Raw genomic sequence first — 13,314 nt, forward strand, 5'->3', positions numbered from 1 at the left:
AGCTATGCTGTGCCGCATAGCTTAGTAGTTCGATATTCTGCCATCTAGATATCACCCTAAGTGAGCGCCTGAATAATACTGTGCCACAGGGCTAATATTCATTTATCGGCACGGTGCGCGTGATCATCGTGCAATAAGAAGTGGTCGCTCTTTTTCCTGTTTGCTTCACAAGCCCCGATACATTGCATGGCAAGAATGACTACTGGTAAGTAATTATCATGTTCCCTTGAACTTAGAGTGATACTCTTACGTTAAAAGTGAGTAACCTGATTTATCCCTTTTCCCTCTATAAAGTAAGGGATACCTATCCTTTTTTAATCCCTTTCCCGATGTCCGATACCCCTTTTTGGTAGATTAAAAACAGGAAATGTAGTTCAGTTTCAGTCAGTTTTGTCGGTTCAGATTTTGCTGGAACTAAATGTTTTCGATGATATTCATGATATTGTTGCCTCAGCCCCACTCATATACCTCCCGTAATCAACACAACACACAGGTTATTGTAGTGGGGAGAATCGGCTTTATTATAACGAAACTCAGCAGCGTTGAATCCAACTATATCGTGTCCTTGAGGCAGCTTTCCTGACAACAGAAACGAATTCCTTCGCCAACTACTGCGCCGAGCGAACAGGACCGTGGTCGATCAGCTACTATATCGCGGGGTTCGTTTGACACTTGACTTTCTATATCAACACAGCACATGACTGGACTGTCAACACAGCGGTAACACGTCCCACAGTAGTCGCGCGCGCGCGCGCACTGCGGAACTTTGTGTGGACACTCCGCCGGGGCGAGTGACTCGATCGAGCGCACGCGGCGCCAGCGGCCCGCATATCTCATCTGCAACTCCCCGGCCTTAGAACACATCTCCTAATACCACCCACTTGGCGCCTGTGGTGGCGAGCCGACACGGAGCCGCTCCACTTCAGCTCGATTCCTTTAGTTCAACAGTCCATAACAGCTTAACTAGAGTTGTTTTTGTGGCTGGCGGCGCGCGGTCCCGAGGCACCATGTAAGCTCCGTTTCGGACTGATATGGGGCGACCGGCACGGCCGATCGGCCGCCATGACACCTCCATCAGCCTGCTATCACGTGTAACGGCGCGGCGACTGGAGGCAGACAGACGGAGAGAGCGCTGCACGGAGCAGCGGCGGAGAGAGCAGAGAGCAGCGAGAGGCGGAGAGAGAGTTCAGAACTGGTCGGCGGATAGCAGAGGACCGACCGGCAGAGAGCGATGGAGGCCGTCAGTGACGGCGGCGATAGAGCAGCAGCGTGCCGCGACCACAGCGCCGACTAGCGGATGACTGGCGAAACACAGCGCGGAGCCGCGCGAGCGGTCCAATTATTAGGTCCGACAGGACAGTTCGAGGCTCCTCGCGCAGAGACCAGTCCGGATCGAGACGCGGCCACGCAGCCGCGCGCTTTACCCTTCTCACTTTCGACAGTCACCTCTGCCTGCACCGGCGGCCAACAGAGCAAAGGCACCAAACCAATCACTGGACACAAACCAAATCGAATCACCGTACGCAGAGGGGCAGGGCGGGCGGACGACGGGCGGGCATACTGGTTAGTTACAGAGGCCATGTTTGTTTAGAAGACGAACCAGCTACGGGGAGTGCCGACAACCGGTACACAAGAGCGCCGCTTGGACAATGCACAACGTTCAGCGCCGCGATGAGCGATTATAAAACACGAGTCTACACTAGAAAACACATATAATGGTACACATGTTCAGTGAAGCGCGTACAACCGCACTTGAAAACATAACAAGGTCCGTGGCGTGACGCAGCATACAGCAGGTCAGGATGACGCGCAACGTGCGTGTATGTGAGTGTGTATGTGTATGTAGGTATGTGTATGTTGATCAGGGTATGGATTTGACTGTGTGTATTGAGTCAGTGTGTCTGTCAGTATCAATACGGGCAAGCCTAAAGTATGCATGCTTGCTACGGCGGGTGTCGGCAGAGGCAAGTGTGGCGACTGGCAAGCGCCGATCAGCGCCGTGTATTGCGTGTGTATTGCGCGGCACGGTTGGCGCCATCTAAACATGCAGTGTGAGCCTTGTGCAGTTATTGCAGTGAGCAACAGACGCCCCAGGGGGCCGGCGTCTCGGCACCCAGGTGGTGCAGCGGGTGGGGTGGCAGGCCGCGAGGTCTCGGCCGGGCCTGGGGGGAGGCCAGCGGACTGCCGCCATACCCCTCGTCCGCCTCCTCCGCCTCCGCTCTGGCCTCGGGGCACACGAGTGCCTTCGAGGCGGGGGCGGCGGCGGGGGCGGCGGCGGCGGAGTACAGTGCGCTGTCTCCGATCAGCTGTCGGTCACTGGCGCGGTGCAGGGAGCCCACTTGGAGCAGTTCCTGTGCCAGCGAGGCTCGCGGAGTGTCGGCCGGCGCCGGCGCACCGAGCGCCACCGGGTCCACCTCCTCCGAGCCGTCGCTGTCACCCCCGGCGGAGGGGACACCGGCCGGCGCAGAGCCGTCCAGGGGAACGGTCAGCACCGCGCGCTCGTCCAGATCGACCAGCTGGAGGACGGCAGGGGGCGAGGGGGACTCGTCCAGCGCCACGCCCAGTGAGTAGTAGGCGGCAGGGTTGAGGCGCGCCGCCGACGCCTTGGTACGGTTGGCAACCCTCTCCCCCGCGAGGACGCTACTGCGTGACGCAGGGGAAGGGTTGCCTTGCACGTTTTTTGGCGGCGCCGCGGATGTGGTGGTGGGAGCGGAGGCTTCCGCCTCGGCGTCGCTTTCCCAGTCGTCGTCGTCGACGTCAGAATCATCTGAGTTGTCGGCGACGACGAACACGGCCTCTGGGGACTGGTCCTTGAGCCAGCCGCGGACGGCAGAGCTGATGGACCGGTCTGAGAGGCTCGAAGGAGGGGAGGGTGGCGACCCGTCCGGAGGAGGGGACGGGTCCGGTGCCGGTGCCGCCAAGTGAGGCTGCAGAGAGACAGCCGGTCCGGGCGAGGTACCTGCCACAGACGCAGCCTCTGCCGTCACCGCAGACTGAACATCGGCCACTTTGGAAGCGCTGGAGAGAGCCGATGGCACCTCCTTAGAATTGTCAGCGGTTGCGCCGCTAGGAAGAACAGGGGATGGCTCAGTGGTGTCTTTCGGTAAGCTAGCCTCTGAGGAGGGTGGTGCGGGAGGTTGCGTCAACACATGAGGTACAGAAGGAGCATTCACTTGGCCTATCACGCTCTCTTCCTTTGAAGGTGGACTAATGTCAGGGACTGCACAGACCTCTACCGCAGTTTTCACGCACGCCACCGGCTCCTCAGCTATCGCCTGTTGGCGGAGTTTGCCAGAGTGTTCGTCTAACCTCTCCTCCGAGGCCCTGAGCTGACGTTCCTCGGACACTTCCTTCTCGGAGAGCCGACCTGTCTCCTGAGAGCTGACTGAACCGGGAGAGCTCTCCCGATCTCTCTCGCTCTCTGTCTCCTCGAGAATCACCGTGCGCCGCAGGTCCACTGGCACAGAGAGGTCCGTAAATGTGCGCACTGGCACTGGCTCGTCCTCAAACTCAGCGATAACCTCCGACGCCTGCGACGTGGACGAGCTCTTGCGCGAAGTGTCGCAGAGAGTGTCACTGTCGACAGGCGTGGCAGCGGTGTCTAAAAAATCGCCCGGCGGCGGCGAGGCGGCCGGTTCGCCGAGCGATTTGTCCTCGTAAACAAACGAGTCACAGCTCTCAGAGTCATCATCAACGGGCTCGCGCTCCGGCGAGCCGCCCTCTGAGTCGTCATCGTCCACCACCGCGTCGGTCGCGTCTCGGCCACTGTCAGGGGCGGCGTCAGGATCCCCACAGGGGAGCGCCGCCTCAGCAGCCGGCTGCGCCGGGGACAGGATGGCCGCCTCGAGCGCAGAGACGGCCGCAGGCTCGTTTTTTGGCTGGCTCTCGGGCTGGGAGGACGGCGGCTGCTCGGCGGCCTGCTCGGTGACCACGGCGGTCGGCTGCATCTTCAGCTGCGTGTCCAGCTGGCGGCTGAGCGCAGTGGCGGCGCTGTGCAACAGCTGGCCGTCACGTGACACAGTGTCGGACGCCGCCGGGTCGGTCACGTGACTGCGGTCACCGGAGGGTCGGCGCTGAGGTGAGTCGGGTAGTGAGACGTCGCTCTGTACTCCTGACGATGTCTGGTCGCTGGCCGGCCGGCCAGAGGTCTTGTGGTCGGAGCGCACCCGGTCACCAGAGGCGCTCGAGTCCGAGCAGATGGCCACACAGTCGGGGGTGGGCGGCGGCTCGCGGCACCCGTCCGAGCCGTCGTCCGTCACCTGCCGAACGGAGCCCGGTCAACGTCCATAGCTGAGCGAAAGAAATGATACTAGAAGAGCATTTAACATCGACAGTGACTCAGATTAGAGGTTACCGAGGCTGATAATTATATAAAGGACTGCCGGACTGGTTAACTGAAATGAAGTGAATGCGCTCATTGTGTTTATTAGGTATGTAAGCTATAAAAGTCTGTGCGAGGAATTTTTCAAAAGCATGAACGTCGGTGCTTCCTGCAGACGAAAGTCGTTCAGCATAGTTCGTATGCAAGACCGAAGACGTGAGCTTAGTCCATGAACTACCGAGGCTAGTCCAACACAAACACGTTAAATTTAGCTCATGAAACGTTCAGGCTTAGTAGCGCAGCCTGCATACCTATTTCCTTGATGCTCGTATCTTAAAACGGCCACGCTTTCATAGAAAGACGTCATCGACGTCATTAAGTAAAGGTGTGCACTTTAAAGAAAGCATATACCTACCTAAATGATCGATTGTGACTGACATTATATTATTATTTTATCAATAAATGCTTCAAAGCCATAATCAGCCCAACGTTTCAAGCGTATATCCCAAGCAATTCCAAATGTACGTGTATAGCTGCAAAACGTTATGACGGTAAAAGTGCGCTTTTAAAACAGACATTTTATACCTCTTTAGATATACTTACCCCGCTGTCGACGCTATGTGTCTTCTTCTTTTGCTTCTTCTTCTTCTTTTTGAGGCGGCGGGTCTTGCCCTCGTCCCCCGGCGAGGCCTGCTGCTCCTGTTCGGCGTAATCTGAAACAACAATGGCAAACTGTAAGCATACAACCACGCTTTTTCCTACGACACCTTTTACTTCAACCGTTCTTTCGCATGTCTGCACGTCACCACTGCATTAGTACATTTATGTATCGAACAGTTATAACGGAACCAAAATCATTGAACACAACGGTCGTGTATTTTGTGTCATATTAGGTCCACTGTATTGATCGGTCTTATTAGGTGTCTTTTATGAAGTGTTCATTGTGTGCTCATATTGCATTGTATATGACGAAGGTCGCAGAATAGCCCTGCACCAGTGGAGCGACCTTATTCGGTAAATACATACATACATACATACATACATACAAAACAATGAATTTATCATTGTTGGCCGTCTTTGATTAGAGGCATGTGCAAACAAAATGCGCTGGCATTTGAACAGATAAAAACTGCGCTAGAAATCTGCCAGTAGGCACAATCCTTTGCCTTCCATGACATTCACGTCCCTAGAGGCCCATCGTTTCTTCGCTAGAGCCAACGCCTTTCCCAAAAAACAATCAACCTTCCACACAAACCCATGACACATCGTCTGAACGCCCATCCGGCCCTGCTGAAGCCCCGCCAAGCAAACCCCGGTCTGTAAACCGCTCCCGCTGAGCCGCTTCCCACCAAGTCAACACAGAGGTCTAAACACCAGCCGCCGCCGCCACCACCGGCAGTTCACCGGTCTCTTACAATCCTCCCTAGACCTCTCACCGGATCTCACCACTTCTCACAGACCTCTCACTACTCCCAATAGCGCTCCACCAGATCAGAAACAACACTTAGTCTAGGAGCAGCACAGCTTGCCCTGTCACCTTCACTGCTGCGGAGCGAATCTGACAGGTCGGCCGCCGGGTGCAGCGGCCCGGCCCGGCCCGGCGGCGGGGGCTGGGCGGCGCGCTCATCCTGTGCTAATATTGGACAGCGGCAAGCGAGCGGTGGCGAGGGCAGAGGGCGGAGGGCAGAGGGCAGAGGATGGGCGCTGGGCTGGCACTGGCTCCGAGCGAGCTGCCAAAGCTAACGGGGGGCATCGGAGACGGTGTGACGAGCCAGGGTCTCTCAACAGGTGATCGGACGGACATTTGTCAGATTTTTCTTTTTTAATTAAAGGCGCGAAATGGCGGAAATAAGTTTGTAATATTTTAGTAAATGTTGACTCGTGTAAAGGGATTTACCTAATGCAAGAAAAAAGGAGAAATAATAACATAACTATGTGGTTGTGGCGATTAATCTTAAATTGGAGCCAGCCGATTGCAGAATATTTCAGAGGACAAAACGTTTATTACGATGGGTGCCTAAATACCTAAAATGCTTATGTGATTCGAGCTACAAAAGTAAAAGACAGTAAATACGAATCTCCGTCCAAAATTATGGGATGTCATTTTCAGAATTCCCAATTAATGTCCTTTGGCATGCCGATTCGCAAACAATCCCTCAAATCGGCGCTCGTTTGACATCCACTGGGCCGTTTGACATCGGCGTAGATCTCGACCTCAGATCTTTGGTAAAGGCCCAAATCGCGGCGCCACAGGCTGGCTCCCTGCCGGCCCGGCCCGGGACCGTCACCTCTGCACTTCAGGGGAGCACACAGAGGGCGCTGTGCGCCCCAGCACCGCAGAGGGCGCTGCAGGTCAGCATTGCAGGAGTTGCAGTGCAATATGCCTTCTGGGCACATTGCATATAGGGATAATGTGAACCTGAAGTTGCAGCACTATCCACGAGAGGTCTCTGAGCACTGTGCACTGGGGTTGAGGCAGGTCATTGGAACGACAATTGCTGGCCGAGAATACACTATAAGGACGGGTGTGTTACGTAATGTGGGAGAGCAACGGACCCAGGTGGTAAACTTGCACCATACGCAGCGAGCAAGTGCAAGTCCGCGACTGTGAGACAGGTTTATCAGCGCTACAAAAATAGGAGACAGGTGTAGGCAGGTACCCACATCCGAGCTAATTCGAGGCTCTAGCAGAAAAGCAGCCGCTAAAGTGGATACGAAAAGAAATGTGAAGAGCATGAATATGTTTCATCAGTCAATGAATTGCAAATTGATCAATTGAAATCGCCGTCTTGATCAGTGAAGCCACATTATCGAAACGGAACGGATTCTCAACAGAGCGGCTCTCAACGGCCCTCAACGGAATGGGACCGAGCTAAATGGTGATCTGACTGAATGAGCTGAACTCACCAGGCACCGAAACCCTCTCCCTATCTCATGAGCAACGCCTGTGACTCAATTCAACGGTAATAATCCCAACACAAAGATTAGGATGCATTAATAATGCGAGTATATCACCTCAGATTCTTCGCCATTAACTCCACTGGTCACGCCCTCTCAGCTGTTTCCACTAACGACCTCCATCATATCACGCGGACTTCGCACGTCACGTGGCCCCCGTCATGTCACATGTCGCGGCGCCCGTCAGTCGGCGCGGTGACCGGCCGAATCTGTACCCCTCTCCCGAGCCCCTTCCGCGTGTCCTGCCGGGGGAGCGGCCCTCTGCCCGGCTGGGTGCGGCCGTCACTGTATCGACTTGACCCCGTTAGTTGCCACATTGCACGCGACCACGTGGTCTCAGCTCCAGTCCCGTGCGGGCAAGGGGCACATGACTGCCGGGTGGCATGAGCCGCCTATCTGGCGGCATCACCGACCGGCCGGCCGGGCGGCCCCCGGCCGTCCTTCAATGACGTCACTGCGGGGCCCGGCCGGCCGGTCGGTCGGTCGGTCTGTCGGCTGGCTCCTGTCATCGGTTCGATCTCACTCGCCGTGTATTTGGAGAGACGCCAGCGGTGCCTGCCTGTCGCGTACAGGGACCCGCAGTTGCTACTGTACAGCGACCCTGAGTAAATTGTCCCAGCACCCTCACAGGGAACAACGATAAGCTGTCAGAGGGTACTCACGGGAAACCTCAGCTGCTCTTGTACAGGGACCAGCAGTCGATATCAATGTTATCGGTTGTTACTGGACAGGACAGACGGTTAGACTTGGGGTTCGTGTACAGTAGCAACTGCGGGTCCCCGTACCCGTGTCCATGGAGACGAGCCCTGCCGGTCCCCTCCCGACCACGGCGCTGCGCGATAGTAAATTCGGCCGGGGCGAGGCGGGCGGCACGAGGCGATGAGCTGGAGTCCCGTGCCGCGGCCCGCCGGCGCGCAGGACCAGTTTCACCGAGACCACGGTGTCAGCGTGGAAAATTCCAGTCACGAGCCGTGAGATAGCAGGAATGAACGCGGCGACTGTATAAATAGCCAATCAGGGCTATAGGCATGCCTTTTGCCTAATCAAGTTACTCGTTTAAATTAATCGACTGCAATTTTTTAAGCATGCTGCATTTAAACGGTGTTTTTCAACATTTGATAGAAGGCCAATTTCACCTCCAAGGCTTCTGAATTTCGGCACCAAAAGTAATCCTTCTGAAGGCATGTTCGTCGCGTTCAGCCATGACTGAATCTAAAACGCAATGCGTGAGCGTTATAAACAAGCACAAGAGCGACACATACACGACAAAATTAAGCCGACAAATCAAAGTGAGCCGACAGAAGGCTTCGTTTGTATATGGTTCAGATGTCTTCAACATATTGCGTCAAAGTCCAAGGCCTCTTCTCTTAAGGGTTAATGAACCATCGCGACGCATTCACTCCTTTCCACTTATGAATAAGACACAAATGCCGCTCAAAACTTTTTTAAAACTCATAACAAAGCTGAGCTCAACACGTCTCCTGCAATCATACAGTGGCCGTCTTGCTTGTTTGACGAGCGAAGTATTCAACACTAAGAACAACAGCAAAACTTGCGAAAGTAGTTCTAGCCGTTTTGGACTTCTGCTTTTAGCGGTTTTGGACTATTGAGCTATTTTTTAGGTTAAACACCTAACGTGCAGGTCACCAAATGGCCATAAAAGGTCCGACCATCCTACATGCTACACTGACCTATCCATGAGGCATCAACACCCCCAAGGCCGTCCGTCAACATGTAACAGCCTGGGAAGGACGCGTCTCCGGTGCTGCAGCCGCCTCCCAAAAACCCGCTCCGTCGCCCAATAGGAGTGGGTTAGGGTCGTTTTTGTGCCGCTCGCCGGCGGTCCCGGTTCCAGAACGTCACTGTCACTGACAAGACATCTAATCACAATCTGGTTTCAGTGAGCAATTAGTCGTGGCTCAGTTGCTAGTCGGTTTTTCAGTGCAATGGCGGTGGGATCTGCGTGCACAAGTGTGCGTACTCGGGTCTCGGGATCAAAGAAAAACGTATAAAGCTTTGGATGCTGTCATTCGTTTAGTGTCACGAACGAAAGAAAATTGAAAGATTTTCGCGTACACCATTAGCCAAATTGTCTTCAATTCAGCGCTGCTCTCAAATAAGGCCATTCGGGGGCTTCCCAGCAGAATTGGGCATTGAAATGATTGACGTTAGACCAACTGGAGATAATGCTCGATCAATGCCGGAGGCCGTGCTACTGAAGTACACAATTTTAAATAAGGCAATCTTGGAACTCGACCGACAGCAAAGGAACGCTACTTACAGTTGACACACAAAAAAAAAAAAAAACGCAAACAGCGTGCATTCGGTGCCTTGCTGCCATATATGGAGCTAGCATTCAGAAGCGAAACGGAATCTACTTCAAAGAGGGAAACGGTTGAAAAAAACTCACCATCATGGCAGGTGTGTAACCCACCCTTTTGGAATATCTCTGACTCCATCTGACAGGATTATAGCTACATTATGATGTCAGTCGAGAAGTTTAGGGCTCGGGGAGACAGGTTGGATGTCAGCCAGTCCTGCCCAGACCAAACTATAAAGACCGTGGCCGCATACCACTGAATTCACGTCCATTAGTCATTTGTCCCACTGACAGAACAGTGTATTCCAGACACCCGAGAGTGTGTCTGGAATAGAGACGGGGAACAGACGATGCGAAGACGGAGGAACGGACTGGAACACGGGACCGACGGGAGGGAACAGGCGGCGCGCGTGGCCCCACGACAAGTGGCACAACAGCCGCGCAGACAAACGTGAACAGCACAACAGGTGCGCATACAAAGCTGGGACATGTCATTCAGACAATGGGATCCCAATACAGGGACAGGAGAAAGGCGCAGTCGCCTACAATACATGCGTACCGAATGAGCGTAGTTAGGACATAATGCATCAATAAGGTAAATGTATGACCACGGAGACCTGATCACCCTGATAAGTCTCCCAAATCGGGAGGTTTGTCTGAGTTTACTAGCATTTAGTGGCACCGTAACGTTCGGAAAGGCGGATATTGGACTGTGGACACTGAACAGTGGACAGTCCTCTCCCTCTAACCCTCCCGGAATCCCGGCTGGACAGCATGGCGGTGCGATGGGCGGGGCTCGCGAGCTCTTCTGTCGTCCGGGGGTCATCACTCACGCCGGGGCACTCCGCGTCGGCGACGACGCCGCCTGCCGACGCGACGGTAACGACGTGCGACAGAGGACAAGTGGACCCACCCCGCCCTCACCCCAGCGCCGGGCTGTCCGCCCACGCCGCCACCGCTGCCACCGTCCCTGGCCGTCGACACCACCGCCGCGCCGCCGCTACGTACGGTGCAAATAGTAGCGGCTCTGTTTGGTGTGCCAATAGAACCAGTAGCGGCGCGCTGCCCGACGCGCCGCAACTACAATCGATGTCTCTTCGGAGTTCGGAGGATTTACCGATGGTGTGTCGGTTCGACTGATTCAAACCGGCCGGCGAGTTATTTCGATCGTCAAACCCCGCTCGTTGCCGAGATATTTGGAATTGGACGCGTAGGCCGAGCTTCATTGTCATGTGCAAAGTTTCAGTGATTTTTTTCGTCTATAACCCTGCGTGAGTTTAACGTAAACCCTCCCTGTTTACCCCAGAGAGGATGGGAACCAGCTGATAGTACCGCCTCTTGATGAGTGTTGGACCATTAGTTAGACAAAGGTCATCAGATAAACTGTGACGTATTCTCCGGAAGGGGACACCCATCAACCGGGACGGGTTCAAGTGACGTCAAGATCCGAGGGGATAGGACGCCCATTAGAACAGCAAGAGGATCGGCTAGGGAAGCGAAGCGGGCAGCTCTGATTTCGTAAGGAATGGTTATAAAAAGGTAGGTGTTCTCGAAAAAGGAGCGACGTGGTTCACACTTGATTAGTTTTACAATAACTATATTTATTCATATTACAGGACACAGGTTATAAAAAGTAAGCAATGGTGAATCGTGAAAAACGACATTCTTAAATAAATGCTGCAGCATGATTCTCAAATTTAACTTTGGGGCAGTTGAAAATCTAGTTTTAGTTAGAGATGTAGACGGTTAGACGGTCATAAACTGTTTGGCGTTGGGTGGCTGCATTTTATAGCTATATATGTACAATTCATTCTAGTTACATCAAAAGCTGACAAAGCGAAAACAAGTTTCCTGAACAAATTTAACGCACAATGCCTACACAAACATTTGCTAGTTTCCGTAATAAATCGATTTTGCAGCTAAATGTCTCAAAATACGAATAACCGTTATCAAACCAATGCAGCCATGAGCCAGCGATCTCAATTCATGCCTTCATTGAAAATTATCCATAAATCCCCAAGAATGATTTGTTTGTTGTTTTAGCGGTCAGCTACACAAACTAACAATCAATTTACATGCTCTGTAACCGATACCCCTCCGTCCCCTTCAGAACAGATAGCCGGTGAATACATCTCTAAACAGCCACCCGCGGAGAGGGGCTCGCACACGTGGTGCCACAAATCTGCGTTTTTGACCGTGACTGACTGTCTGTCTGGCTCGCTAACTGACTGAAAGCAGTGCTTGAGTGGATGACCGCCGCCACAGCCGCCACAGCCGCCGCCGCAGCCGGGTTTGCGTTGACGACAGACCTGTTGCGCAATCGGTCGCCGCCGGCTGACCGGTCCGTCCGCCGTGTTCTCGGGTCGTTCGCTCGATTTTGGCCGCCGGAGACCGAGCCGCAGAGCAGGCGATAAACAAGTGAGCTGGCCGGGCCGACCAGCGCTGGCGGCTGCGCGTTTCCGATCCCCCGCGGCCGACCGCCGCGGCGCGGTTGGGCTTTCGAGGAGCGAATATTCCCGCATTGGGCCAAACAGTCGGACATACTAAGCGCTAAGATTGAGGTCAAATGAGGCCAACTGGGATGTCAGTGAGCTTCCGGAGACATTTCGTACAACCGCTCCTCAATCGTGCACATGCTTATATGTCCGACACGACTGGCGCCCCTCCCCAGCCCACCGAGTCAGCTGTTTACCCCCAAGGGATCAGAGTTATCACGGCGGCGTCTCGGCCGTAGTTTTCACAGCGGGCGTGCAGCGGAGCACTGGGCGGCGGAACCAGCATGGCACCCCGTTCCCGACGACTGATTCCTGGCACTGACACCGTGATATTGACGCGGCATGCAAGATTTAGCACGAGTGCAACATGCAAACCGCCTCCGCTTTGCATAAGTCGTGATAACAGTCTGCAGCCATTAACGGTCCTATGTTAACAAGTTATGACGGAATTCCAGGAATGACGTCACTAGCCTGATTTATTAATGCAAATAGATGCCGCCGGCTGCGTCATGAACGAAAGGAGAATTATTACAGCTGCTTTCACACATGGTAGCCGTCTCCTCCGGGTAGTTAATCTTCTAGGGCTTATTTTAGCATCACCCTAGTCCGCCTGTACGGCACGATAATCCCACATTAATGTTGTCCATCACATTTCAATATTTTATAATTTTGCTAAATCGTCCCGCGCAGAAGTCATTCCGCCTTTACGTAAAATCTTTCGCTAATCTAACGCAGCACTTGATTATAAGTCTCATTTCAAGTTGAGCCCCTTGTCGTTCCATATTTGGTCACCAAAAGCACCCTTAAAATGCTTTACAAAGTAACTTTCTCGTCCTCCAATTATGGCTTACCCCCGCCCCCTCTCCCGTAACGACTAGCACACAGGACACGGACGGGACGCTGTGGCCACCTCGAACGCATTGTGGACGACCACACCCACTGATTGACCCCACCCTGCCACGGCAATGACGCTGACGGTGACGACGATCTGCCGACGCAGCGTGCGGCTTAAACGAGGCGGGTCATCGGCGACCGACGGGCGGGGGCGGGAGCGGGGGCGGGGGCGGGGACCAATCGATGGTCCTTCCAGCCGGCCGGGTCGAGTCGCGCTGACGAGGCCAGAGTGGAGGCGGTGGAGCTACAGGACAGAGTAGCAGAGTAAGAGACAGCGAGGGATAGAAGAGAATAGAGAGAGAGAGAGAGAGAGAGAGAGAGAGAGA

General features: G+C 54.2%; 1 protein-coding gene across 1 annotated transcript in view; it reads right to left on the minus strand.

The window, feature by feature from the left end:
• Positions 1–494: 494 nt before the first annotated feature.
• LOC122382590 (uncharacterized protein DDB_G0284459-like) overlaps positions 495–13,314 on the minus strand; it is an 88,589-nt gene continuing 75,769 nt past the window's right edge. The window contains exons 7-8 of the mRNA XM_043368125.1: positions 4,925–5,034; positions 495–4,259 (exon numbers count right to left, since the gene is read on the minus strand). Coding sequence (XP_043224060.1) covers positions 2,067–4,259; positions 4,925–5,034 — 2,303 coding nt within the window. The 3' untranslated portion in view covers positions 495–2,066. The remainder of the gene's footprint in view (positions 4,260–4,924; positions 5,035–13,314) is intronic.

The sequence above is a fragment of the Amphibalanus amphitrite genome, unplaced genomic scaffold (genome assembly GCF_019059575.1).
Source record: "Amphibalanus amphitrite isolate SeventyFive unplaced genomic scaffold, NRLGWU_Aamphi_draft 000143F_arrow, whole genome shotgun sequence".
Taxonomy (NCBI): Eukaryota; Metazoa; Arthropoda; class Thecostraca; order Balanomorpha; family Balanidae; genus Amphibalanus; species Amphibalanus amphitrite.